Source organism: Panthera uncia, chromosome E1 (genome assembly GCF_023721935.1).
Source record: "Panthera uncia isolate 11264 chromosome E1, Puncia_PCG_1.0, whole genome shotgun sequence".
NCBI lineage: Eukaryota > Metazoa > Chordata > Mammalia > Carnivora > Felidae > Panthera > Panthera uncia.
In genome coordinates, this window is record NC_064814.1 from 48,250,867 (window position 1) to 48,278,173 (window position 27,307).

General features: G+C 54.2%; 1 protein-coding gene across 4 annotated transcripts in view; it reads left to right on the top strand.

Annotated features, from left to right (window-relative positions):
- Positions 1-27,307, top strand: part of EPN2 (epsin 2) — an 83,182-nt gene that overhangs the window by 30,911 nt on the left and 24,964 nt on the right. For 2 of the 4 annotated variants that reach the window (XM_049636889.1, XM_049636890.1), the window contains exons 2-3: positions 8,782-9,546; positions 11,340-11,510. In XM_049636889.1, the coding sequence (XP_049492846.1) occupies positions 8,952-9,546; positions 11,340-11,510 (766 nt within the window). In that variant the 5' untranslated portion in view covers positions 8,782-8,951. Of the gene's footprint in view, positions 1-8,781; positions 9,547-11,339; positions 11,511-25,726; positions 26,916-27,307 lie in introns of those variants that run through there. The other 2 variants (XM_049636891.1, XM_049636892.1) reach the window with 2 other exon arrangements.

Sequence of the window (27,307 nt, forward strand, 5' to 3'; positions counted from 1 at the left end):
CTGGAAAATTGTACTGATCAAAGTCTAATCCATAGCTGGGCCTGCCCCATGGAGGTGGGATGGGTGTGTGGAGCCATCAGATGCCCCCATGCTGTGGTTCCCAGTCTCTGGGTGGCATTGCAGCCAGTTATTTGTGGGTATTTCTAGTAGCACAGTCACAGTGTGTTAGAGATAGAGACGCTCTGGCCCAGGGGTCACACACAAGCTGCCTTCCTGGGAGGAGGGAAGGGTTCTGAGGGCTATTCATGCCCTCAAAGGAAGCCCTACCGTTTTGCCCACCATTGAGCCCCATAGGCCGACAGAAGCATCTGCCACTAGGCTCGTAGCCAGAGTTCTCACCTCACAGTCAGTGACCTGTGGCTGAGCTGGTCAGGGCTCCCCGTGACAACCACGGAGGTGGCAGGGAATTGAGCCATTTGTCAGAAAGAGGGTCTTGGGAATTGAAGGGTTTAGGGAGAGCATCCGGTCTACCCCATCATTTAAAAATTTTTTTTAAATATTTATTTAGTTTTCAGAGAGAGAGAGAGAGCGAGCGAGCGCAGGGGAGGGGCAGAGAGAGAGGGAGACACAGAATCGGAAGCAGGCTCCAGGCTCTGAGCTGTCAGCACAGAGTCTGACGCAGGGCTCAAACTCATGAGCCATGAGATCATGACCTGGGCTGAAGTTGGATGCTTAACCAACTTCATTTCAGAAGCGAGGATCCTGGTCACTGGCTTGCCTGGTGCCTCAGAGGGGTCACAACTCTGGACTTAAGATTCTCAGTTTCCTGTCTCCTGATTCTGTGCATTGACAGCACCACAGTGTTTACTTTTTGGCATGATTCTTTTTAAAAAAATATTTATTTGTTTTTGAGAGAGAGAGAGAGAGAGAGAGAGAAAGCATGAGCAGGGGAGGAACACAGAGAGAGGGAGACACAGAATCGGAAGCAGGCTTCCAGGCTCCGAGCTGTCAGCACACCGCCTGATGCAGGACTCGAACCCATGAACCGTGAGATCATGAAGTCAGACGCCCAACCGATTGAGCCGCCCAGGCGCCCCTTGGTGTGATTTTTTAAGAATGCTGTCAATGATTGGTCATTTGCAAAACGACTTTGAAGAGTAGAAGAGAGGTGGGGAGCATTAAAGAGTTCTTTTTTCTTTTAAAATGGCGTATTTATGCCTTGCCTTGGTCCAGTTCTCAAGATTTTGATCCTTGACCCTCCCGGTGAGAGAGCCACAGCTCAACATACCCCGTCTCTTAAATCGGGGAGTGAAACTAAGTGGCTGTGTCCGATGGCCAGAGTGTAGCCAGAATGGCCAGAGCAGCTCTGACCCTGGCTCACGTGATCTTTAAAAATGACCGCATTTCAACACCCATATAATCTGCACCCACAGACTGCTCTTCTCAGAGACTAAGTGGTCGGGGCACACTGGCAAAGAAAAAGAGAATTCATCATGGGTGTTTTCAGTACTTCAGAAAACTTTAGAACAGGTAAAGTCATAGAAGGCTATCTGACTTGCTTCAGTGACTGTCAGATCCTGGCAGAGGCCGCCCAGGATGTTCTCCGGTGGAGGACTGGCTGCCTGGTGGGAGGAGGGGCACTGCCCAGCATTGGGGCGGGAGTCCTTCATTTCCACCTGGTGGTAGGTTAGCTGACACCCCAGTGGGGCTCTTCTTCCCCTAGAAGTGAGAGCGGAGAGGTGTGTGGGCAGTTTAACCTGACCTGCTTTATCATCTAGAAGTCAAGTCTAAAATGTTTGTTTTTGGGGCACCTGGGTGATTCGGTCGGGTAAGTGTCTGACTCTTGGTTTTGGCTCAGGTCACGATCTCACGGTTGGTGAGTTCGAGCCTCGCATCGGGCTCTGCACTGGCATTGTGGAGCCTGCTTGGGATTCTCTCTCTCCCACTCCTCTGCCCCGCCCCTGCTGTATTCTCTCTCTCTCTGTCTCTCTCTCTCTCTCTCTCTCAGAATAAATAAACATAAAATTTTTTTTTTCATGTTTATAATAATCCTCCTTTTTGGATGGTGATATAAAATTTGATTTCTCCACTTAGTGAAGAGAAAACTTCTTTTTTGGCTGAATCTCACCGTTTTTCTGGTGAACGTAAAGGGTGTTTCTCCCCCCCACCCCCTTTTCCTTTCTCCCCTGTGCATGAGCAGTAGTCATTAGGCTCTGAGTTATTGCTAGCTTGGCTGATGCAGGGTCATAATAGTCCTTTCTCTTTAGGCTGAAATGATTACTGTGGAAAAGAATGTGGCACTGTCCATATTGTCCTAACTGGACCGTTGTCTTCTGGAAAGCCGGCTCAGTTTGGTCATGTGAGCCGTAGTCTCAGCCACCCCCTGACTGAGCCTCCTTGTGATGGTCGTGGTACCCTTTTCCCCAGTAGGAAGGTGGAGATGTTTCCTCACTCGTGGATTGCACGCAGAGGAGAATTAAAGCCAACTAGTCAAGGCTTGCAATGTGTTTCACAAACTTTTGGTGTCTATGAGTGTCATGAGGTGACACCAGGGCACTCACTCTAGGATACTCAGAAATCACCCCGGGAGCTTGGTCAGGGTGTCGCCTCCCCTCGGCGCTGCCCCCAGTTATTGTGTGTCTGGAGTTTTTTGACCAGTCTCCGCAGGGGCTTCTGGAAGACGGCCGACGGAGGGCCACACCGGTGTGCCACGGCAGGAACGGTGGCCGTACCCCCTTCCCACAGCTCTCCCCGTCCTCTGCCTCGAGAAAAACAAAGTGCACGTGAAGTCACAGGAGGCTGCCACACACAGATAGTTTGAGCCCTCATCTGAGATGATGGTTTTCGGATCAGTTCACTCAGCCGTGTCTGTCGATCGAGACTGGGTCATCACAACTGGCGTTGGTTGACCTGCGGCTGTTAGGTTTTGGGGAGCAGGGAGAGACCCTTGGGGCTATTCCCTCATAGCTGGTTTTGCCTTCTGATGATGATCCCTGGTCCCTGCGAAGCCACTGCCAGATCTCCTTAGGGATGTGGCGGGGACCTCGGTGGGCAGGGCGTGTGTCTTCTCGGAGCCGGCCAGCCACGCCCGCCTCCGTGACGCAGCAACGCAAGAGCGGCCCAGGGACCTCCGGGCTCTGACCGCGGACCCACCCGGGCTGCTCTGGGTAGCTGCTTTGGGTAGCGGAGAGAGCCTCTTCTTTCTTTCAGCGACTGGGAAAGCTAGGTTTGGAAGGAATTTCCCCACCCAGTTGCACAAGCCCTTGGAGCACATTTTTATGGAATTCTTCTTGCCTCCAGGGGCACCGCTCTGGCCTCGGAATGTTTGTTTGTTTATTTAGTCTTGTTCTTTGGCTATTCCAGTCTCCGGTGCTTCTTGGATTCTGGTTGTGTTTTCAAGAACGCCACGGTTTGTCTTGCCCAGCTTGTCCCCAGCGAGTGTGACCGTCGGGCTCTCTTTGCCGTCACTCTGGAAGAGACCTTGACTGGTGGCCGCCTGCATTTTGAGGAGTGATGAGCCTCCCTGGGAGGGACGCGGCTCCTCAGTCCGCCTGAGGTCGTGGGTCAGGTGTGCCTGGGGAGAGTCTGGTTGGTGTCCCCTCACGTCTACTTGAAGCCCCGTGGGGGAGTCGGGGTGGGGGGCACTCACTGTGCGTCTGGTGTTTGCCCGTTGCCGGCTTTCCTGCTCTCAGGGCGCTCCTCGTGCTGGGCTTGCTGTTACAGGTGACAGCACACGTTGCTGTAGGTTACAAGTGACCATGCGGGCACCTGCGTGGAGGAGAGATGGCTTCAAGCACAGGTGGACCCAGAGGCTCCACCCGTGTTGTCTTGCTGCCCTCCCTCCCTTTGCTCTTTGCTTTCTTCACTGTCCCTTTAGGTTTAGGGAACCCCTGGCCCTGTGGTGGCTTCCGGCAGCTCAGCCACCTTCTGGTTTCCTAGCACTTTAGAGCCACCCAGAAGGGTCTCCGGACGGCCCAGTCTGGATGGCCCACCTGCCGTGATGCAGCCACTGTGGTTGGGGGCCTGTGGCGCTCTGACCGGCAGAGCCTGGGCTGGACCTGCTCCTGGCCGCTTCCCCCTTGGAAGACCCAGGATCTTTCTAAGACAAGAGGAAGTGGATGTTGCATAAGCAGAAACAGTAGATTCCATTTCCAGGACAGAAATGAAAGAGATCTTTGGCTTAAAGAATCTTCTCCGATACTGGGGCCTAACTGTAGAAAAATGAGTGTCCCCTTCTATACTGGATAGACTGTTGGCTTTTGATGGGGGGGGGGGGTTCTCCAGAACTCTCAAAGGCCTTTTGGAAGTCCTGACAGAAATGCGCATTGCCCACGATGAGACTTCCCCAGGGCAGCTGAAATGTTCAGTTTCTTTGCCGTTTGTTGGATTTGATCAACTCAGTGAGGTTTACCTCTTGTGCACCAGAAGCCTTGATTCTTAATAAAACAAATTAATACATTTTCAAAATAGGCTAGTCAGGGCTGGGGCCGGAGCGGGGAGGTGTGGTGGGAGCCCCATGTCATCTCATCCAGGGTAACAAATGGACATCCTTTGGCTCCTGGTCAGCTGTTCTGTAGATGCAGAAAAATTTGTTTGCTTTTTTTTTTTTTTTAAGTTTATTTATTTTGATAGAGAGAGAACGAGCTGGGGAGGGGCAGAGAGAGAGGGGGAGAGAGAGAATCCCAAGCAGGCTCCCTGTTGTCTGCACAGAGCCCAATGTGGGGCTCGATCCCACGAACCGTGAGATCAGGATCTGAACCCAAATCGAGAGTTGGACGCTCAACCGACTGAAACACCCAGGCACCCTAAAAATTTGTTTACTTTGAATAGAAATCTCAACTTGGCTCCATTCAGAAAATATTGAAAGTCCTAACAGTTGTACAAACTTTACCACTTATAATGCAATAGTTTAAGTCGTGTCTGATAACAGAACTCGATTTCTGAAGCTCTTTCTGATTACTGATTTTTTTAAATGTTTATTTACATTTGAGAGAGAGAAAGACAGAGAGACAGAGAGAGGACAAGTGGGGGAGAGACAGACAAGGATACAGAATCCGAATCAGGCTCCAGGCTCTGAGTTGTCAGCACAGAGCCTGAGGCGGGGCTCAACCTAAGCCATGATGTCATGACTGAGCCACCCAGGTGCCCCATCTAATTACTGATATTCTGATGGCATTTGTCCCTTGAGTTGTTGGTATGTAATTTATGGAAATAAGCCCTCCCCCCTTTTTGCCATCTTGGTCTAAACCTTTAACAAAGTTTATTTTTCCTTCTTGTTTTGACAATCCCCATCGCCTCCTACCTCCTGCCTTCCCCATATCTGAGCTCAAGCTCCTTAATAAATGGGGGTATATGAACTGACCACGGCTTCCTAGGCTTGATTGAAGAGTCCCACGAGGTCACAGGTTATCCTGTACTAGTTAGTTCAGGCTCAGCAAGCTGGAAACGGAAGAAAACTAGCAGATGAAGAGGGAAGGTTTGGAAGGTGGACCATGCGTACTGTTCAAAAAAGCAAGAACAAAACAAAACTTAGGTTCTGGAAACACTGCAGGGTGTATATTTGAAGATGCGCTGTGTTCAGGGCCGGTTTTGGGGAGGGAGTGCCTGGCAGATGTTTGCCTGGAGAGGAGATGTTTAGGTGTTGACTGTCCAATCCTGAGGTTGAGGGGGAGAAGTTTTGGAATGGGGAGAGTGAGGTCTGAGGTCCACGTGGACAAGTGCGATAGGGCCCCCCAGGTCCCCGTCCCCAGTTGGGGCCTCCTGGGAGATCCGGGGCTGTGGTCCTGCAGCCCACTCGAGTGTCGCTGGCTTCTCTCACGGCAGGAATTGGAAGGGTCGGTCTACAGAGTCTCTGGTGAGGCGTGCCACCCAGCTGGCCTTGAAGATGGTTTCTCGGAGACGCCTCTGGTGTCCTTTCTCCTATAAGGAATTTTGTATCCCCAGGTCTCCTCATTCTCACCGCGTGCCCATCCTGAAAGCACCTCTTATCTACGGCTTTACAAAAAAGGCAGGCAGCCATTCAAATTATATGGGCTTTCTATATTTCTCTGACTGTAAGAAATGTTTTATTAGCTTTGCCCTTCTTAGAGCCTAAATATTTCAAAGAGACTGCTAACAGATGTCTTTGCAAGTTGAGCCTATTAGAGAAAACCCCTGCCTTGGTCTGCAGCCCCGGTTTCTCAGCTCCTTTGCCAGCCTCTGTCTGGCAGGGCAGGAACACTCCCCGCCCTTGATCGGAGGAAGTGCAGCCTTTTCTTTGCCACCAAAGGCCTAGGAGGCTTGGTGGGTGCCCTGGCCAGGCCTCCTGGCCTCTCCTTGGCCTCTCCCTAGGAGGACACTGGGTCCAAGGTGGCTGGACTAGAAGGGAGCAGAGCCGGGGCGTCATTTCTTCCTCAGGAAATTGTTTTGTTTTGTTTCTCGTTATGTTTCCAACCATTTGAGGCCTTCTTACCAAGACCATTTGCTCTCATGCTTAATCAGAGCTGCTTCCTGACCTGGAGGAAGGTGGCCGAGGACCTCTTCAGCAGCGGATTCCCACGCCTCCTGCCTCCCTGACAGTGGGAAGGTCGTACCTGCCGCGCACCAGATGGAGTGACAAACGGAGGGGCCCGGTGGTCCCTGGCACGTCGCCGGGCCCCTGGGCATTAAGTCCAGCTGAATGTTACTACTGATTTTGACGAGTGTTTGTACTTTAAGCTGAGGGATGCTCATTAAAAATCAAAGTGTTCCTTTTTGCTTTTGAGGCCTGCCCCATCCCTGGCAGCAGTGAATGTTGCTGTGAATGAAAAAGCCTAACTAAATCAAATGTGCAGGTCACCGTGAAAATTTTTATCCCTGGTCCTTTGACAGGCTTTAGAGGATTTATGAGAGCTGGCCAGATCAGTGGAGAGGCAGAATATGCCTGCCTTCTGCTGAAGCCCCGTTCTGTGGCTTCAGATGGGGACAGAATTCTTGGCATATCTGAGGCTGGAGAGAAGGCCTTGTTAGCCATAGCAGATATATCGGCTGTCCCCAGGATAAAATTTTATGAGCTGTCCCTTATTTGTATGGTTACATGTGATAAGTGATCATTGTGTTTCCTGTCGTTCTTCCCTTCCCCTCGCCCCTACCACATCTCTTGTTTGTTTCTTTATTTTTTTGTTGTGCCCATTGCCCATGTGAGGCTTTAGATGAGGAAGGTGAGGGCCATCCGTTGTTTCTCTGGCAGAAGCAGCACAACAGCTGCAGCAGCTCGTGGGGAGGATGGTGGGGAGGACGGAGAGGACAGGCCACTGCAGGAGGAGGTGGGTAGGGAGCAGGTCCCGGCCGCACCAGGCTGCTTTGGTGGAGGTGACCTTGGTTAGCTGACCCCATGACTTCAGGTCCTCGGGTTCCTCACCTACCTTACCTGGAGGCTTTTCGTGAGCATTCAGGGAGATAGAGCCTGGCCCAAGGCTGCCTGGGCTGCTTCACAGCCGGAAGAGCCTGAAATGAGCCCCGTAGGTGGTCATGGGGGGTGGGCAGAGGGAGGGCACTTGGTTCGTGTCCAGGCTCCAGCTGTGCTGCTCTGTCTTTGGCAGTCCCTGGAGTCTACTGGACCCCAGTTTCCTCATTTTACCGAGGAGGAGTAATTTACATTATCACTTCCTCCCACCCTCTCAGGTCTCCTCAGCTTTGAAGGCACACTGGGAGTTCTTTCTCGCGGAAATTCCTTCTCCTGCCTGCCTTTGCAGCCCCTAGCAGCCAGCTGAGTTGGTCGTTCTGGCTTTGCATCCTCAGATTCTCTGTGCTCACCTCCAACCCCTGCCAGACTGGCCTTCCTGAGGAGAGGGACACTGTTTTTAATCTGTTCTGTAGATTTATTCAACAGTATTTATATCCACGTCAGGCACAGTGTGGGAAGCTGGGTGGTTGTTGATGAAAAGACCACACTCACTGACCAAAGCCCATTGTCAGAGATGTGGGCCTCACTCTAGCCCAGTAGATGTTTCTTCTCTGGAGAAGGGGGACATGTGTGTCCGTGCCACAGGGCTGGGTGGACCCATTAACGTGTAACCTTGGGCCTCAGTTCTGTCCTCTGTGAAATGAGGGGATTCGGCTAGAATCAGGTTGTATTAGCTCAGGCCAGATGCTGGAGACTCTGAAAGTCCACTGGAGGGTCCTGACTGTGCTTTAGAAGAGTAGTTGGAAACCTTTATAAGAAATCAGGAGAAAAGCGGTGCTCACAGAAAATTCCCCGGAATTTAGAAGCACATTGGACCAAAGCCAAATGTTGAGTGATTTTTAAAGGCATAGACAGCACCTGACCCACTCAGCACAGTGTGTGACTCTTGATCTCAGGGTTGTGAGTTTGAGCCCCACATTGGGTATAGAGATTACTTAAAAAAAAGGCATAGACAGACATTTTGGGGGGGGGGTAACATATACCTGAAATAAGTCTTTTCTTGCTCCCGTACATAGGTAATTTAAAATTTGTCAGGACCAACTTCCCCCAGCGTTATGACTGTTCTCTTCTTTCGCCAGTCAGTGAAAATACAACCCACAGAAGAGCCATGCCAATGGAAATGTTTTGAAAATAGAACAACTGTTACAGTGTTTACTTCCTATCTTCGCAAGGCTTAAACTTGAGTTTAGATTGTATTCATTATTAACTTGTAGTATTGATCTTGTTGCAATGTTTTTTTTGAAGGTGGCTCTGTCTCCTCCTAGGGAGGCTGGAGTATGTCCACACCTCCCCCAACCCTCCTGACCGCCACCCCCACCCACCAGACCTCAGTACCTGCCCTTTCCAGAAAAGACCAGAGCCCCCTAGTCTCTCCGAGGCGTGCGTGCTACAGTGAGCGTGTTTCTTTCTTCCTCCAGGTCATGGCTTCTGGCTTCTCGGACCTGAGGCTCCAGCGGAGGACATGACTCTCAGGGATCCTACTCCAGATCTGTTGCGGAGACTGAACCTTCGCAGGGCACGAACTCGCCCAGGACAGGAGAATCTCTCTCTCTGAAGGGCTCTACGAGTGTCGCCAAGAAAAGTAACAATGGCGACTTCGTCTATCAGACGGCAAATGAAAAACATCGTGAACAATTACTCGGAAGCGGAAATAAAGGTCCGGGAAGCCACCTCCAATGACCCGTGGGGCCCGTCCAGCTCCCTGATGACGGAGATCGCGGACCTGACCTACAACGTGGTGGCCTTCTCCGAGATCATGAGCATGGTGTGGAAGCGGCTCAACGACCACGGCAAGAACTGGCGGCACGTGTACAAGGCGCTGACGCTGCTGGACTACCTCATCAAGACGGGCTCCGAGCGGGTGGCCCAGCAGTGCCGCGAGAACATCTTCGCCATCCAGACCCTGAAGGACTTCCAGTACGTGGACCGCGATGGCAAGGACCAGGGCATCAACGTGCGCGAGAAGTCGAAGCAGCTGGTGGCCCTGCTCAAGGACGAGGAGCGGCTGAAGGCCGAGAGGGCCCAGGCTCTCAAAACCAAAGAGCGCATGGCCCAGGTCGCCACCGGCATGGGGAGCAACCAGATCACCTTCGGCCGCGGCTCCAGCCAGCCCAACCTCTCCACCAGCTACTCGGAGCAGGAGTACGGCAAGGCCGGGGGCTCGCCCGCCTCCTACCATGGCTGTGAGTAGTGGAAGCGCCCCCCACCCCTTGCCAGCGCGCTGGGCCTCAGGTGGGGTGGGCGCCCTGGGGCTGAGCGAGAGCTTGTGTCTGTCCTTCGTTCTCAGCTCCCTGCAGCCTGCGCAGCACCGCCGGTGGTCTGCACCGGGCCACGGCGACACGGGGGCTTGGTCCCTTGGCTGCTCTGCCTCCGGGGTCTCAAGACCCTCTGCTGCTCCATGGTGTGATTCGGTACATCCGGGCGGGGCCGGCCGGCCCTCGGGGAGACGGTCTGCCCCTTTCCCCCACAGGGAAGGGCCGGAGTGAAGCGACTGGCCTGCCCCACAGACGGTGGGAAGTTGACTGTGTTTGGTAGGTAGGAGGAAACGAACGTTCTTTCTCGATGATCATCTCGTTTCTTTAATCTCATTAAATGTTTGTCTAACCACTGGGCTGCGGGTCTCCCGACCGGCTCAGCGTGTTATTCTACCTCAGCGTCCCAGGGGAGAGAGATGGCGTGTCTCTGTCTCCCTTAAAGAGGGAGGGAGAAGGCAGAGGCCTCTGCAGGTGCCAGTGTGACCGAGGCCCCTCTTTGGACATGTGGGCGAGAGCTCTTGGTGATTTGCTTTTGCATGGCTGGGTCTGTGCTGGGTGGGGCTGCTCTGTTTTCTCATTTTGCATGTCGGATTATGCTGGGCCTTTGCCCAACATTCGGACGAGATTTCAGGGAACAGAAGTGGAGTTCAGGGCCTGACGGCAGCTGGTCTCTGTGAGCCACTTTGGTGCCCTGGGCATTCACTAACAGTGGCCCCGGGAACGGGCACCCTGCTGCTTTCCCCCGATGCTGTGTCAAGACAGGTGGCCCTGGTGGCCTGTGGGGACGCAGAACTTGTGTCTTAATGGCTGTAAAAACAAAAGTGCATGCCCCTACACAGCCTTTCGTTTTGGTATCGGTAACACTGTGTCAGCATAACACCAGCCTTTTTTTTCTTACAAATTTTTTTTAATGTTTATTTTTCAACGAGAGAGAGAAAGAGAGACAGAGACAGAGACAGATCACCAGTGGGGGAGGGGCAGGGAGCGAGGCAGACCCAGAATCTGAAGCAGGCTCCAGGCTCCGAGCCGTCAGCACAGAGCCCGACGCGGGGCTCGAACCCACAAACCGTGAGATCATGACCTGAGCCGAAGTTGGACACTTAACCGACTGAGCCACCCAGCCACCCCATTTTTTTTTTTTTTTTTAAAGGAAATTGTTTGTAGCCTGACGAACGCCTGTCGGTCTTTGTGTGGTCATTGGTTCTGCTGGCCGACCACCTACTAACGGCCCCCCCCTGCAGGTGTCAGTTTGACGTTGCCCTGCCACCAGCAGCATTTTGAGAAATGTGTCAAATGGGAGATTTGTGTACCAAAGCCAGACTTCCTGACTTCCCTAGGAATTCCAAATTATGACCGAGCTTGGAGAGGTTAGCATTTTTCTTGTCCCTGTTTCTAGTCGTGGCTGTTTCCCTCTCAGTTTGAGCTGCTCTGCCGAAGCATAGGTTGTGACCCTCGTGAGACCGCACGAGAAGGAAAGCGACCTGCGTCCCCAGAAGTCTCCGTCTGGGCCAGGTTCATCACCAAAGTGGTGACGATTGCCCTTTAAAGGGAGAGCTCGTTTGTTGCTCTCATGGAGCCGCCCCACCCCCCAAAAGTGCCCGCTGCGGGTTGAGCTGGTCCCAGGCTGCCTCGGCTTCCTGCCTGGGAAGTGGACGCGCCTCCCACTCCCTCTAACGGCGTGTCTCTCTCTGTGTGTGTGTGTGTGTGTCCCTGCCCGACAGCGCCCGAGGCCTCGCTGTGCCCCCAGCACCGCGCAGGGGCCCCGCTGGGTCAGAGCGAGGAGCTGCAGCCGCTGAGCCAGCGCCACCCCTTCCTGCCGCACCTGGGGCTGGCCTCCCGCCCAAATGGCGACTGGTCCCAGCCCTGCCTCACTTGTGACCGCGCAGCCCGAGGTGGGACGGCGGTTTGCTTTTCTCCTTCCTGGAAACGCTGGGCGGCTTGCTGGGGGTGTGCTTGTTGTGTGTCAGTACAGCCAACTCTCTCCCTGTCTCCTCCCCGGCCTCTCGGTCCACCCTCCCGTGGACCCAGGGCCCCCTTTTTCCTGTCTCCCTGAGAGCCCCCCTCGCACCACCACGTGTCACTCGCCAGAAGTCCTGTTGCGATTTGGGTGAGGCATGGGGTGACTGTCCGTGCTTTCCCGCTGTCCCCACACCCCGAAAATTTGGACGGGGCCCCGCTGTCTGCCAGACCCAGGTGTGGTGGGGGCCAGACGCCCTTCGGCTTGTTGAGCCAGAAGGGTGCGGCTTAGATCTCGCAATGGTGGGCAGACCCGAGGGCCTCGGTGGACGCTCGTTGGAAGCCATCAGCCTTGATGCAGTGATATGTGCCTTGATGGGACAAAATGGGATTGTTTCTGCTTCTCAATTAACTGCTGCCCTTCCAGAAATCCCCATTACCATGGTAAACAGAGAGTTAGCTGTACTGTCGATTCTAGGTCACAGTGTTTGAAGACACCTAATTCAATGGGTAACTAAAAGCGGGGCTTCTCTTTGGACTAATTAACAATGTGTCCCGGTCAGAGGCTGCAACTATTGCAGGTTAAACCGAAAGCAGATTTTTTCTGTCGCCTCCAAGAAAACGTTCTCAGTCTGATCAACCTTCGGCCCCAGCGCCCCGCCCCCGCCGCCCGCCCCCCACACACAGAGAAGAGAGCTATTCTCGCCTGTCCTTACTAGAAGGGGCACCGACGGAGAGCCCCTGTGTGACCTCCCCGATAAGGTGGCCCGCCTTTATTCAGCCCTGGAAACAGTTACTGTTCATTCATGCCTCATCAATATTACAGCTCGTTTGACTCGGGTATTTGTGTGGTCACTAGATTTAGCTCTGGGATAGTTTCCTTTGTGCTCCTGTCTTCCCCTAACAGCGTGTGCAGGATTTTGTGAGGAGCACCGGCTTTGCACTCTGCAGGATGAAAAGGTCGAAGTGTGTTTTGAAGGATCATCCAAAGGCCCTTGGGTTGCACACCGTTTCTTCCACCAGATCTTTGGCGGCCGTTCCTACAGGTTCCCAGTGTTCCCCCCAGGACTCCGGGGTCCCCCTTTGTTCTTCCCAGATTTCATTCAGTAACCGGGAAGGTGTGTTTGTGGAGTCTTGCACCAGCTCTCCTGGTGGCAGGTTGGCTCTGCTGGGACGTGTGCATATTAAAATTAGGCCGCCCTGCTGCCCACCTCCCCCGCTGTGGTCCGGACCACACCCTGCGCCACCAGACCAGTCTTGTCCCCTCTGGTTCCTTCCGCCCGGGCGCCTCCCCTGCACGCACACATCTGGCAGGTTGCTCGAGGTGCCCGGTCCATGTGGATTTCTCTTCTCCTGCAGCTCTGGTAGAAATTGGGGGTCAAAATGAGCAGGTCTTTTTGGCGGCTTCTCGTGTCCCAGAAGAGTTTGGGGCAAACGAGTGTCACACGGTGCCACGTTCCGTCCTTCAACTGGTTAGTGTGTGCGTCCCTCTCTGTATCTCACACGCTGCCCATCCTTAGGCTGCTGGAGAGCAGGACCCCCGCCCACGACGACTTTCTGTCCGTTCTTAGCACCTAACGGTGTTCAGTGCAAGGTAAGTGCTTCACGTACGCACGTCGGTGGGTTTGCTTTGAACACGCCGGCTTGGAATCCGGCAGTGGAGGAGTCAGACGGACACCGGCCGTTCAGGAAGTGGTCTCCTGAAACGCAGGCCGTGATCCTGGAGGAGACGTGTGGGCGGGGCACACTTAGGACCCCAGACCCCGCAGAGGAGGCCCTGTGGGCACGGGTGCAGACTCAGTGTGGGGCAGGGGAGGCAGACGGCTGAGAAAGCCCCTTCGTGGGAGAGCACGCACTGCGGGGAGGCTTTCACTGCTGGGTGGCTGTTCTGACCCACAGTCATCATGCCGGTGTTTGAGGAGACCGTCCTTCCACGCGCCGTACCCGCCTGATTCCTCTCTGTGCCTCCTTCCTCCCTTTTGCCTCCCGCATACGTCGGCAGGTCTGACCTTGGAAACCTCTCAAATTCTGTCCTTCCTCTCTAGTTCCATGACCTCAATTCAGTGTCTGCTTTCTCACTGGTTTCCTTGCGGTCAGCCGCCCTCCCCCCCACTCTTGTCCACCTTCCATCTTGAGAAATGATATCCTGACCCTGGGTCTTGGGAGAGATCCTCTAGATTCCAGGGTCCAGGCCAGAGCCTTTGACACGGCAGACGACTCCCCTGGGGGTCCTTGGCTGCCCTCTGTCAGCCTAGGTGTGCGGATGTCCACCTGGAGGCAGCACTCCAGGTTGTCTCTGCGAAGCCTGCCCCAGCTGCCCTCTGGCTCCCACATTCCCTCCTTCGCTCAGCAAGTATCGAGTTCCTGTCGTGTGCCCAAGCGCAAAGCAGAGCCCTCCGCCCCTACTCAGGGGAAGAGAGACAGTAAGACACCATACGGGATATTACGCGGTGAGTGCTTTGGAGAACGGCAGAGAAAAACCAAACAAGCATGAGCATGCCCAGCCAAGCCTGAGGAGTGGGGAGGGTGGTCTGCAAGTGTTAAGGAGGGTGTCGGGGTAAGCCTGATTGAGAAAGTGATGTTGGAGCCAGGGTCAAAGGGGGATGAGGAGTGCTCGCGTGAAGGCTCGGAAGAGGCAGTGCAAATGCCCTCAGGTGGAGTGTGCTGGGGGGCGGGGAGGTGGTTGTTTGCAGACCCGAAGGGCCGCTGGGGCTAGAGCTGAGTGAGGCCTGCCCCGAGGCTGGTGAAGGTGGAGGGCCCTTCTCAAACTGCCTCTGGCAGGGAGCAGTTCTTTCAATTCCGGATCAGTCTCAGACCGATACTTTTGTATCAGCCTGTGGATGTTGTAGCTATCTCAGAGCGCCCTAAAAGTTTCTAGCCACTTTCTCTCACCGCGCTTGCTCCTCTGGCTCTGTCGGGAAACCACGGTCCTTATCCAGGTGGGGGGTGACAGGCTGTGGAGGCCCGGGGATGTCTTACAGGAGAGCCAGCAGGCTTGCTGGAGGACTGGGCGTGGCGGGGGAGGGGGGGGGCATGGGGAGAGGAGTTGAGGGATGCCGCCGTCACCATCCGGCCGCCGTGAGGGTGGCTGTGAGCCGCGCGGCTGCGAGCGGAGGTGGGGTTATCCTCTGGCCATGGCGAAATGTCTACTAGACATACAGGTGGAGGTGTGGGGAAGGTCTGAGAAGCCGAGGGCTTGGGGGAGAATTCTGGGCTGCCAATGGCTTCAGCTCTTTGGCCTCACCTGGCATTCATGTTTCCTTCACAGTTGTGGTCATCCCTGGTGCCCCGCTGCCCTCCCCGCCCAAGGCTGGGCCCTGGGCTGGCGCGCGTTGGCCGTGTATGGGATTTTGGCACGTAGCCGGTGCTCAGGACTGCCGTGTGCAGGGGAGGCTGTGGGGCCCAGGGGAGCCTTTCCAGGCTGAGAGGTTGGGGTTTGCCAGAGAGCACCCAGACAGGGCAGCTGGCTTGGGCGGAGCAGGGGTGAGCCACCTGCCTGTTGTTACCCTCCCTCACCGCCCCCCCCCGCCCCCGCTCTGTCCACCCTCCACCCTTCAGCAGGCAGGGGAGAAGCTGCAGAAGTTCTTGGGGTGGTGGGAAACCACATGAAAGGTGGCGTGGCGGGGGGGGGGGTGCGGGGGGAATCGTCCCGTGAGTCCGGGTGGAGACCTGAATGTAAGACTGCCGCTGTCCTCCAGCAGGCACACCCAAACTCAGGGCAGGACCTGCCACCTCCCTCATCTGTCCTGTGGATGGAGGCTGGTGAGGGAAGGAAGGAACGCCCAGCCCGTACACCCCCAGAGCCCGGGCCACGCTTGCCTTGCTGCGGCATGAGGGCGTCCTGTGTTTGGTACCTTGCGTTTCTGGATGCGAGGCCAACCACCAGCATTCCCATTTTTCTTTTTTTTTCTTTTCTTTTCTTATTAATTTTAAAGTAAATCTCTTTTGAAAGAGAGAGCATGCACACAAGCTGGGGAGGGGCAGAAAGAGAGGGAGAGAATCCCAAGCAGGCTCACGAACCGTGAGATCATGACCTGAGCTGAAATCAGCAGTCGGGACACTTAACCAATGGAGCCACCCAGGCCCATCCAGCGTTCCGGTCCTTAGACAAAGGAAGGAAGAAGGAAGGAAGCAGAGTAGAAATGCTTGTTGCCCTCTGATTCCCTCGGATGCATCAGAACCAGAGTGGGCAGTTCTGTGTTCGCACGCGCCAAATGGGGCCAGGTCTCGGGCTGACCCGATGGGTCCACTGTCTTGGTGACCCCTTGGACGCTTGGATCTGGTGGAGCAGCCCCCCTGCGATGTGGCTGGGCTCTGCTCCCAGGAGAGCTTCGGGGCTTGCCTCAGGCCGGCCCTTCTTTTGGGCCGGGAGCTCCTCACGCAGGGCTGCGCCCCCCCAGACCCTGTGGACAGCGACTCACCAAGTGATTACCAGAGATTATGAGCATTCCATTTATTTGCTCTGCTTCGGTCTAGAAAGGATTGGAGTTGGCTTACAAAACACATTCGATACCAGAGGATTAAATAGGGGCAAAAGGAAAATAAAATAAGGCCAGAGTCACACATAAGTGCTGGAGACGGATCCAAAATCGGCTTTGAACTTCTCAGCCGCCAGCACCAAAGAGGGCGATTTCCCTTTAGTTTCTGGACAAGAGTCTAGGATCCGGATGACGTCCAGGGAGGCCAGGTAGCCACCGTGCAGCGGGGGGACGGGGCCTAAGAGCAGCCTGCACAGGCCTTCACGGGGAGCACTTGATCCTGACTGCATCCCCACGGCCGGATCACCCGAGCCTGTCCTCAGCCCTACCCCGCTGGCCTGGTGTGAATCCGGGGGAGCTTGAGGTGTCCCTGGGACTGGAGGGTGCGTGTGGTTATCTCCCTCCACGGTGCTCAGCCATTCTTAAGCCCATTAGGGAGAATCTGAAAGCATGCGTGTTTGGGAGGAGCCCAGGGGCACGGGCCTTCCCAGAACTCTCCAGGGAAGCTGGTTCTCCTCAGCAGGGAGCCTCAGGGGTGAACCAGAGCCCCTGCGGCCCCTGCCCTGCCAGCCAGACTATGGGAGCCGAGCGGGAGCAGGTAAACACGTGCATGCGCACAAGAGGACATTTTAATAAGGGTTAGGCATCTGAGGAAGGGAGGAGTCCTACACAGGTCTGTTTCTGAAAACTTGAAGATGTGCGAATATATAATAATAATAACACGTTATTGTTTTTAAAAAGCTACAAACCCAGCCAGCATGTCCCTCAGAAGCCCTCGGGGGGTGTGGACTCGGAAGGAGCCTGGGTCACCCCAGGCCCCCTGAGAGGGGGGGAGGGGGAGGGGAGCTCTGAGGTGCAGGACTGAGTGGTGCTGCCCAGGCACGGGGTGGGGGAGACGTGCAAGGGCCGAGAGGCGATTGCTGGCTGCCAGCCAGGTAATTCCCCAGTGTCAGGGAGGCCAGGGGCAGCCACCCGGTGAAGAAAGTTCCCGGCCCTCAGGGGTCCCAGCCCTCAGCGGCAGAGTGTTTTTCAAGAGGGATGGACTAGGAATCTGGTGGGAGATGGGATCCACGGGACTTCCCTTTTGCTGGGGCGAGTATGTCCTGTAAGTCACGGGACCCCTGATCTTAGGCAGGCAGGCAGGCAGGCAGCCCCACGGCAGAGGCTGGTGCCAGGCTGGCAGCCTTAGCGTGCTCTGGAGTTAATCCCTTCAGGTGGAGGTAGAATCTCAGAGGAGGCTGGTCAGTAACGTCGGCAGACCCACGGGGGCGGCCGTGTTGCTGACACACGACCCCGGAGATGCTGCTTCTTGCCACAGGGGCTGGGTCCCAAGTGGGTCTGAATGTGCCGGGTGAGGCTGTCCCCCGAGCGGGCCGTTGCGAGAGACAGCCGCAGGGTGAACTTCCCACCCATCTGCTTTCCCCGTGACTGGTCCATCTGCCGCTTCGACCTGCCTGAGGAGGTGGGCGGGTGCTCCTCAGTAAGGACACCGAGATGGCCTGAGCGGAACCCACTGTGTCATAAGTGGTAAAGCTGGGATTCCACCGAGTAGACGAACGAACATACAGCTGCACTTGTTTCAATCATAAGATCGTATGGCTCATCCCATGTAATGCTTTTTTCTTTTATGGTTTAAAAAAAAGTGGGTTTTTTTTTTTTAACATTTATTTATTTTTGAGAGACAGGGAGAGACACAGTGTGAGCTGGGGAGGGGCAGAGAGAGAGGGAAACACAGAATCCGAAGCAGGCTCCAGGCTCTGAGCTGTCAGCACAGAGCCCAACGCGGGGCTCAAACCCAGGAACCACAAGATCATGACCTGAGCTGAAGTCAGATGCTCAACCTACTGAACCACCCAGGTGTCCCTCTTTTATGGTTTTTAAAAAAATTTTTTTCATGTCTATTTATTTTTGAGAGAGAGACAGAGCGTGAGCAGGGGACGGGCAGAGAGAGAGGGAGACACAGAATCTGAAGCAGGCTCCAGGCCCTGAGCTGTCAGCACAGAGCCCAATGCGGGTCCCAAACCCACGAGCCGTGAGATCAGGACCCGAGCCGAAGTTGGACGCCCAACCAACTGAGCCACCCAGGTGCCCCCTTCTATTATGGCTTTTAAAAGCAGGGGTACCTATTTCAACTGTTACATAACGGGGACCCAGATTTTAAGGAGTTCCTGTGATTGTCAGAGAGTGTAACATTGAAACACAGCCATCCGAATTGCTGATTGGGGATTATCAGCTAAGGACCAGTGTTGTCTTGTGCCATAGAAAGTTGAATTTTGAATACAAAATTTGTATCTGTCCGTTTGTCTTTTAAAAAAATGTTTTTTTTAATTTATTTATTTGGAGAGAGAGAGAGACAGCAGGAGCAGGAGAGGGACAGAGAGAGAGGAAGAGAGAATCGCAGGCTGGCTCCAAGCTGTCAGCACAGATCCCGACGCAGGGCTTAAATCCACAAAACTGTGAGATCATGACCTGAGCCAAAACCAAGAGTCAGGTGCTTACCCGACTGGGCCATCCAGACACCCCTCTGTTTGTCTTTAAAGCAGACTTTGTAGTATAGGTAAACAGTGTTGTTTATAAGCTCATAGTAAGTGGAGTATGAAACAGGGAAAAGGAGCTTTAAGTCAAGGTCGACAACAGTTACACAGCTGTGACAGTGCCTGGGTTATGGCTGCCCGGTTCCATAGTGGCTGGCTTCAAATAGTCCACTTCAAGAGGGCATTTAAAACGTACTTAAGTAAAAATAAGAAGGAAGGTCTAAAGATAGATTTTTTTTTTTTTTTTTGGTATGGCAAAAGAGACTGTATGATTTACTTATAACCCCTGTATATCATGTTCCTCTCTTTTATTATGTTCACAGTACTTTTTACTATTTGAGTTATCATTTATTTCATTTTCTTTCTGTCTCCCTGCACTAAAACACACTCCAAGAGCAGAAGCCTGGTCTGTGCTCAGTGCACAGTGCCTGACCCGGGGGAAGGTGTTCAGTAAACACTTACTGAATGAACAGATGCTAAATAAACCTTAATCTGTCTTCCTCCCCCCCTCCCTCCCTCCCTCCCTTTCTCTCTCTTTCCTTTCCTCCCTTCCTCTCTTCTTTCTTTTTTCTTTTCTTTTCTTTTCTTTCCTTCCATCGTTTGTTCCTTCCTTCCTACCTTCCTCCTATCCACCCTTCCGGCCATCCATCCATCCATCCATCCACCCGTCCATCCATCCTTTCTTGGTATTTCTGTGTTATGCTCATCTCTCTTGGTGTTCTGCCCCAGGCATAAGCATTAGTCTCTTGGAAATATATTTTATAGGCTTTTCCAGAAATAGACACTTTACATATCTGTGCAGTTTCTTGGTGCTTTAAGGTTGAGTTTAGTTAGCAACAGTGTAATTCATAGATGCTGGGTTTTGTCTATTAATAAAAAGCTGTTCCTCATCTTGCTGGCTGCCTTTTTTTTTTTTTTTTTTTTTTTTTTTCTCTAAGCCACTTGCCCTCAGGCCGGCTGCCGAGAAACTTTTAAATGTTCCAAAACATCCCAAAGCCTGGGCTGCACGTCTGACCAGTGAAGTCAGAACCTCTGGGCTGGGCCCAGGCTTCACAGCGTGCGCCCGGGGCCGGGCACTGCGCCTCCAGTGGTCCATTCCGGGTCAGCTTTTGTTCAGCAGAAGCCTTCTGTTGTCCCCTCTCTCCAGCCGATGCCCAGTAGCGGTGCCCTTTCAGAAAGTTACAGTCGGCAGGCAGAACTTTCAGCAGCTGGAAATTGATGGTGCCGATTGAGTTAGTCTCCTCCTGCCGACAGCTTAGTCCAGCTGTGGGGAATAACCTGCACCCTTCAGCCCAGATCCCTGGTGGCCCACTTCTCCAGTACGAACTGGTAAGCGCAGGGTGGACCTGAGCTGAGGACCTGCGGCCATTTCGTTATAAAAGTAACATGTGTCCATTCGTGTTCGTGTAGAAAGTGCAACACGAAGAAGACAAATATCCCCTAATCTTATTACAGAAAGACACAGCCTTCCTTTACACGTTGGTACATTTCCTTTCGGACTTTTTTCTCAACATTTTTTGTTCCACGAGTGCATACATGGTAAATGCAAGTTTGTGTCTCTGGGTTTCGTCTCATAACATTGTAACAGAAGCGCTGTCTCCCTTCCTCCCACCCTGTGAACATTCTACCAGCTGCACTCAACATTCCACTGGGTGGAGCTTCCTCGCTCATCCCGCCCGATGCTGGACCTGCGTTAACTCTTCTGGCTAACGCCAGACAGCCCGGCCATTTTCAGTGCCAGGGTCCCACTCCCTGGACCGTGAGCACGGAGGCTTCGAGCCCCCCGGTTGTGCGGTTTTGTTATGACCATCTTCCTGTGGGCAAAGCAAACAGGTTCCTAATCGGGAAAGGAATTGCAGGCCAGATCAAGACCCACATCCCCCAAAGGCGGCTGTGCTGACATATCTGGACCGCAGGTCTGAAGACCGCTCTGCGAAAACAGGACAAATCTAGCGTTTTGTGTTCTGCAGATAATAGCCCGGTATACAAGCGTCATTCATAACCACATGACATTTGCAGAACACAGTTTTCAAAGCATTAAGTTTGTTCGCTTGCTCATTTCGTAAGTCCCGTGGGCCAGGGCCGGCGCTGAGTGGTGAGGGGCCCATATAGCAGCCAAAGCCTTGTCCCTCATGGGCTTCCGGTGTAGGAGAGGCAGACACATCTATGGGGCACCTAGTATAGGGCCTGGAAGGGGCCTGGGCAGGCGGTTTCAGAGCTTCGTGGCCATTTAGCTGTTCCAATGCTGTGTGTGGTGTGATGGGGCGAGCTAGCGGGGGGTGGGGGGGGGGGGGGCGGGGCTGTCAGTGCAGGCCTCGGGGATCCCTGTGCAGTGGCTACAGAGGGTTGCCCTTCAGCTGACTCCTTAGGCTGCATTCCCACGAGAAATAATACAGTTAAGCGGTCTGATCTTTTCACCTAACTTTCTATGTGCATTTTCCATGTCGCCACAAAGTTACTCTTAGTTTCTTTCTGTCTTTCTTTTTTTATTTTATTTATTTTGAGAAAGAGGGAGCAAGCAGGAGGGGCAGAGAGAGAGAGAGGGAGAGTGAATCCCCAGGGCGGAGCCTGATTTGGGATTCCAACTCCTGAACCTTGAGATCATGACCTGTGATTGCTGCTAGTTTTAAAGCCTTGGGCAGGCTACTTCACTCTGGCCAGTGTAAGTCTTTTAATTGGTAAACTAGGGATACAGGTAGTCTCTCCTGGATTATGGCGTAAATTACGTATGCTAATATATGCTGTGCACATAACGGCCTTACACAAAGGAGGCGTGCCATAAGTGGATTGTTATGATCAGAGTTGTTTTCAGCTTCTCACCAGTGTAAATAATGCTGTGGTAAACTTCTTTGTGCAGAAGACTTGCTTTTCAAAGGATTCCTTAGGTTCAGTGTGGCCTTCGGTGTGGAGTTCCCAGAAGTGGCATTAATGGAGAAGCGTGTGAACATCATTCTGTCTCCGGAAACGTGGCAGATGCTTTCCAAACAGGTTGTGTCCCCTTGCCGGGCCCCCAGCTGTGGAGACAGTGCTCGGTTGATAGCCACGGAGCCCAAAGGGGGTACTATAATTTTTTTGTAAAGATTGTTACTAACAGATGGAAGTTACTATCAGAATACTCATTTTATGTGTTTGTTCTAAACATTTATTTATTTATCTTTAACGTCTGTTTATTTTGGGAACGAGTGTGTGCAAGTGGGGGAGGGGCAGAGAGAGAGGAAGAGAATCCCAGGCAGGCTCCACACTGTCAGCACAGGGCCTGAAGCGGGGCTCGAACTCACGAACCGTGCTGTCACGACCTGAGCTGAAATCACGGGTTGGATGCTCAACCGACTGAGCCACCCACGCGCCCCCAGAATACTCATTTTAGAAGTGAGTTCCCAGTTTCTAAGTATTACTCTAAGAAACTGCTATAGGCATTTAACTTCTTTATTTGCATTCAAACTTATGATTGGATTTTAAACGACATTCCATCTCCGCCGAAGTTCATGCCTCACCCTGGGCCTGCTCACAAGTTTGGGTGCCAGCGTTCACTCATCTCCACGGGGCCAGATGGGCTGCCGAGCCCCAGTCCCTCCCTCCCGAGGTCCTGCCTGGAGAGCTGTGGGCACCTCCCGTGCCCCACCCAGAGAGCGACTTTCACCGGGGACAAAGCCGGGGGTGCCGAGGCAGGAACGATGGGGGCCCCTGGGAAAACAGTAATGAGAAAACGTTGCTTAATGCTGTGGATGAGCCCTCCCTACCACACCTCACAAGCCGGTGATCTTGAAATGGAGAAGGTTTCACCTGTGGCCCAAAGAGAACAGCACAGACTTGCTCTTTTATTCCACGCAGAGCGTGGGCTCTGAATCGTGCAAACAAAAGGACTGCCTTTTGTCTCTGCTCCCCCCCCCCCCCCCCACTCTCCAGCCCTTCGGGGGAGGACCGGGACCACCGGAAGGGGGCTCTGCCCCCTTCCTCCCTGGGCTTCGGCTTCCCTATCCCTGTCCCAAACTGAGGCGGGCAGCACCAGTGGCTGAGGCTGGTGGTAAGGAGCGAATGACGTGGGAACTGAACTTGAAAATGAGCCAACAGGTGTTTGAACTCCTGCTCTGTGCCTGTCAGGAAGCCGCCGTGGCCCCTGCCGCCGTGGAGTCTTCGGCCACATCAGTTCGAGGAGATGGCCCGACTGCACGCAGGTCAGCGGTGCCGCTGTATAAGCACTGATTACAAAGGGGCAGACGAAAGCCACGAGGTGCCCTGCTCTAGGCGCCAGGGGTGGCGGGAATCAGGCCAGCAAGGACGCCTGCCCCGAGGAGCATCCTACTGGCCTGATCGAGGAAGACGTGCTTGAGAAGGTGCCGCTGGAGCTGACACTTTGGCTGAGGGGGCCTCTCTTTCCCCCTTGCGGAACAGCGGGATGGGCACAAAAACAGGGAGGAGCTGAAGGATTCTAGGAACTGAGTGGAGGCTGGCAAGCTGGGGTGCCTGGGAGGAGATGGGCTCGTGAGCAGCCCCGGGGAGTGAAGAGTCCGTCCTGGAGCTGGGAGGCGGTGCTTCCTTGCCTGCAGGACGAGGATGCCCAAGTCGCTGTGTGCAGGGAGGCGGTGGGAAGACGCTGAAGCTGTGCATGGGTAAAGCTTTGACCCGGTGGCTTCCCACAGCTGCTGCAAGCGAGCGCCCCAACCCAGGCAGCTTAGAACAACGGAAAGGGGTCGTCTGTCCTTCAGGAGGCCCCAGGTCCAAAATCAAGGCATCGCCAGGCCCACACTCCGTCTGAAACCTGTAGGGGAGAGGCCTTCCTTGCTTCTTCCTAGCTTCTGGTGGCGGCCAGCAGCTGAAGCGCTCCAGTCCCTGTCCCCCCTCGTCCTACGTGGCCTCCCTTCCTGTGTCTGTGCCTGGGGCTCTTCCCCTTGGTCTTGTCAGGACACCGGCCATGTTGGATTTAGTGCCCACCCTGCTTCAGCATGACCTCGTCTTCCCTTAATTACATCTGCAGTGACCCTGTTTCCAAATAAGGTCATGATCTGAGGGGCTGGTGGTCAGGACGTCCCCGTGTCTTCTTGAGGGACCCAGTTCTGCCCACAGCACCCTGGCAGAAGAAGGCACTCTGAGTGATCGCAAGCACTGCTTCGGATGCAAGGTGTCAGCCAGGCTGGCCAGGGCCACAGATTCTCTCCTGTGGCCTCAGGCTGGATGGTCCAGGAGCCTCTTCAAGTATAATAGAATCTCAGTTGAGTGAATACTGAATCCAGCCACGTCTTACCTCTGGCAAAGCTACCACTATTGCTCCCAGGGACCAGTCACACTGCATCATGGCTCCACTTAGATGCCAGAGCCCCTCTAAGGACCCCAAGAACCACCTTGGCTCTTCCCTCGTGGCCCTTTGGACACCCTCTGCCTTCACCAGCCTCACAGCCAGTGCCCTCCACCCAGTGAGTGAAGCTCCCACTTACCCTCTGTCTGACCTCCTTCCACCACCCAGGCCTCTGCTCCAGCATCTCAGAAAGGCCTTCCCTGACCTCTGAACACACAGAGCAAGCTCTCCTCTGCCTGGGATTCCCCCGCCCCCTGCTCCCTCCCTTCCTTCCTTTCTTTCAAAAATAAGCTTCCTGCCTGTTGCAGAGCCATGGGAGCCCAATGCTGGGCTTGAACTCACAACCCTGAGATCAAGACCTGAGCTAAGATCCAGAGTGGGACGCTTAACCGATGGCGCCCCACCGTGCCTTCTTTATTCCTTACTGGCACACAAGCTCCGGGAGATCGGGGACTTTGCTCCTACCTGGAGGGGTGCAGGGCATGGTAGACATTGAGTGTAAAGACAGAGTCCCGGAGCCCCTTCAGGGTGCTGGAGCGAGCATGGCATTCGGCCCTGCGGTGTGGCTTTGAGTTCTGGTGTCCGTGACCAAGCCATTTAGCCTCTCTGGGCCCCAGCTGCCTCCTCTGTGGAAACAGTGATAACCAAGAACAAGGCCTTAAGGACCACACTTTGTCTCTCTCACCGGCTGGGTGACCTCTCAGCCTCCGCCCGGGTCTGCGAGTTGGACTGAGGCTTCGCTGAGATACTAGTAAGAGTCACACGAGCACCGCGCACGCCAGGCCCTGGTCTCAGCGTCTCAGTGCTCTTCACAGATGAGCTCACTGAATTCTCACAACTACTCTAGGAGGCAGGGACTCTGTCTCCATTTTGCAGATGAGAAACGGGGGCCCAGAGGGTTAGCGACCTAGGCCAAGGTCACCTGCTGAGAAGTGGCAGGCAGAGCCCAGATCGGAGCCCCGCCCTCCACGCCGGGCTGTGTCTCATGTGGAAAACACTCGGCCCAGGTGAGGCGCACACCTCAGGAATGGATGTGCTTCCCTGCGCGTAAATGCCAGAAAAGCACACCCACGCACATCCACGCGGAGTAGGCATGAAACGTTTTTCTGGGTGGAATCACAAGAAAATGTCAACAGCTGTTTCCTCCGAGGAGCGGAATGGGGGCAGGATGAGAGGCGTGGCTCCCACTTCCTTTTATGATGAACTGTTTAAAAATAGTCACAGGCATCATCACATTCCACCCGTAAATATTCTGTACGCGTCTGTTCCTGAAGAGTGAGCCACGGCGCCCTGGCCGCACCTCCCGAAAACAGCAGCACCCGTACCACCCACACTCAGCTTTTGTCACTTGCGCCCAGAGTGTCTTGCAGCTGATGTGTCTAAACTGAGACCGTCCCAGGACCGTATGTTGCATCTGATTGTCCTGTCCCTTCTGTCTGTCTGATCGCAGCAGATTTCCCTTTTTTCCCTAACCTGAATACACCAAGCGCCTGGGCCACTTGTCCCCTAGAGCACTCCTTAGGTCTGGGTCTGTCCCTGCACTGCATTAGGCGGTGTTTGGCTCAGTCCTCGCCCTGTCGTTCTGTGAACTGGGAATCAATTTCAAGTCTAGATTGGAATCAAATCCAAGATTTTGCCCGAACTTTCATGGGAGGTGGGTGATGTCATGTGACAGGCAGAGGGTGCCCACAGCATGGCGGGTGTGTGTGTGGGGCGCTATGGCTTATCCCTCTGTCACGAAGTCACAGCCTCCCCCCCCGCCCCCCCCTCTGCCCTGAGAGTGACCTGTCATACTTGGTTTCTCTTCTTATCTTTTTCTTTTAAAAAAAAAAAAAAAAAAAAAAAAAATTTTTAATGTCTTATTTACTTTTGACAGAGAGAGAGTGGGGGAGGGGCAGAGAGAGAGGGAGACACAGAATCTGAAGCAGGTTCCGGGCTCTGAGCTATCAGCAGGGAGCCCGGCGCGGGGCTTGAACTCATGAGCCGTGAGATCATGGCCTGAGCGGAAGTCGGATGATTACCTACTGACTGAGCCACCCAGGTGTCCCCCCCCCCACCCCTTTTTTACTTTTTTTGGCTTTTCCAACCATGTATCTATATTTTTTCTGTTTTAATGTTGCCTGGGGTAATCTGAACTTATTTTCTCATACTTCATCTCATTTGACCTGAAGTAATGTTTCTTGCTCCTCCCTGTGAGGAGATGAGAGGAAGACCCTGGGGGGGGGGGGTCTTCTGTGGGGAACAGGTTTAGAAGCCTCAGCTCAGGCCAGGCTACTGAGTGGGGGTGGCCTCGGTTTCATTGCTGATTCAGGAAGTGGCCCGTGGAACCACAGGAAGATGTCACCACATTGAGAAAGATCCAGTAAGCACTTGCCTGCAGTTCAGTGATGAGGGAGGAACTTCACTGGCCTGGGGCACCGGTCACTGGAGGGCGGAAGCTGGAAGGCTGTTCCCTAGCTCCTCCCTCAAAGGACCATGGCCCCAGTCCTGCTCCCCTGGAAGCCTGGGAGGGACCAGGGTCCAACAGGATACCCACTTACGGCTTCCGTGTGAGTGCCAGGCAGCTCCAGCCCCTAGGGAGTCTGGTGGCCTTGGGGTGGAGCAGAGAGCAGTGACCTGGGGGCCGGGCGCATTCTCACGGGAGAGCCAGCTGTGTGTTGGGCGCTCCTGACCCTTCCCACAAGCCCCGCTGGCCTCTATCTCACAGATGTGGATACAGAAGCCCAGAGAGGTCAGGCCGTTGGCACGCGGTCTCACTGCCAGTTGGTGGTGGGGACAGGATTTTGAACCCTGGATTCCCTGCCAGCTAACAGGCACAGGATTATAACGGTGGGGGCGGTGCTCAGACCCAGATGGGGTCTTCTCCGGCCCCTGAGGCCTGGTGCCCTTCCATTCTTCCCGGGTTGTCCGACGTGCCTTGTGTTGCCCAGCATCAATGGGAGACACGTGGAGACAGGCCGTCACCTTGCGTGAGGCTCACGTACCAGAGAGTTTTACCAGAAGTCACGCTGGTCGGCACGCAGAGCTGTTTTCCTGGTAAGGTCGTGTCCCACAGTGGCTTCCCTTTCATCGATGCGATTGCAGGCGTGCTCAAGTACTTTCTAGGAAAATCGTGACATGGCCTGAGAAGTGATTTCCTGTTTTCCTATTACCTGGACTGCTTCGGTTTCTGCTTTCAAAATGGTCCAAGGCCGGCCAGCCGAAGCCTCTGTGTTAGAAACTCTGCCAGCCTTTGCTTTAGGAGCACATTTGGGAACCCAGATCCTTCCTGAAGCCCAGGGCATGGGCACCCACACTGGGCCTGGTGCCCCCCGGAGCCGTGGGGGGTGGGGAGTGACTGCCAGAGACTCTCGTCCGCCTGCAGTGGGAGGTGTTTCTTGGTCTTCCTCTTAGCCTGTATCTTGAAGGAAAAGTTGGCTTTATAGGCT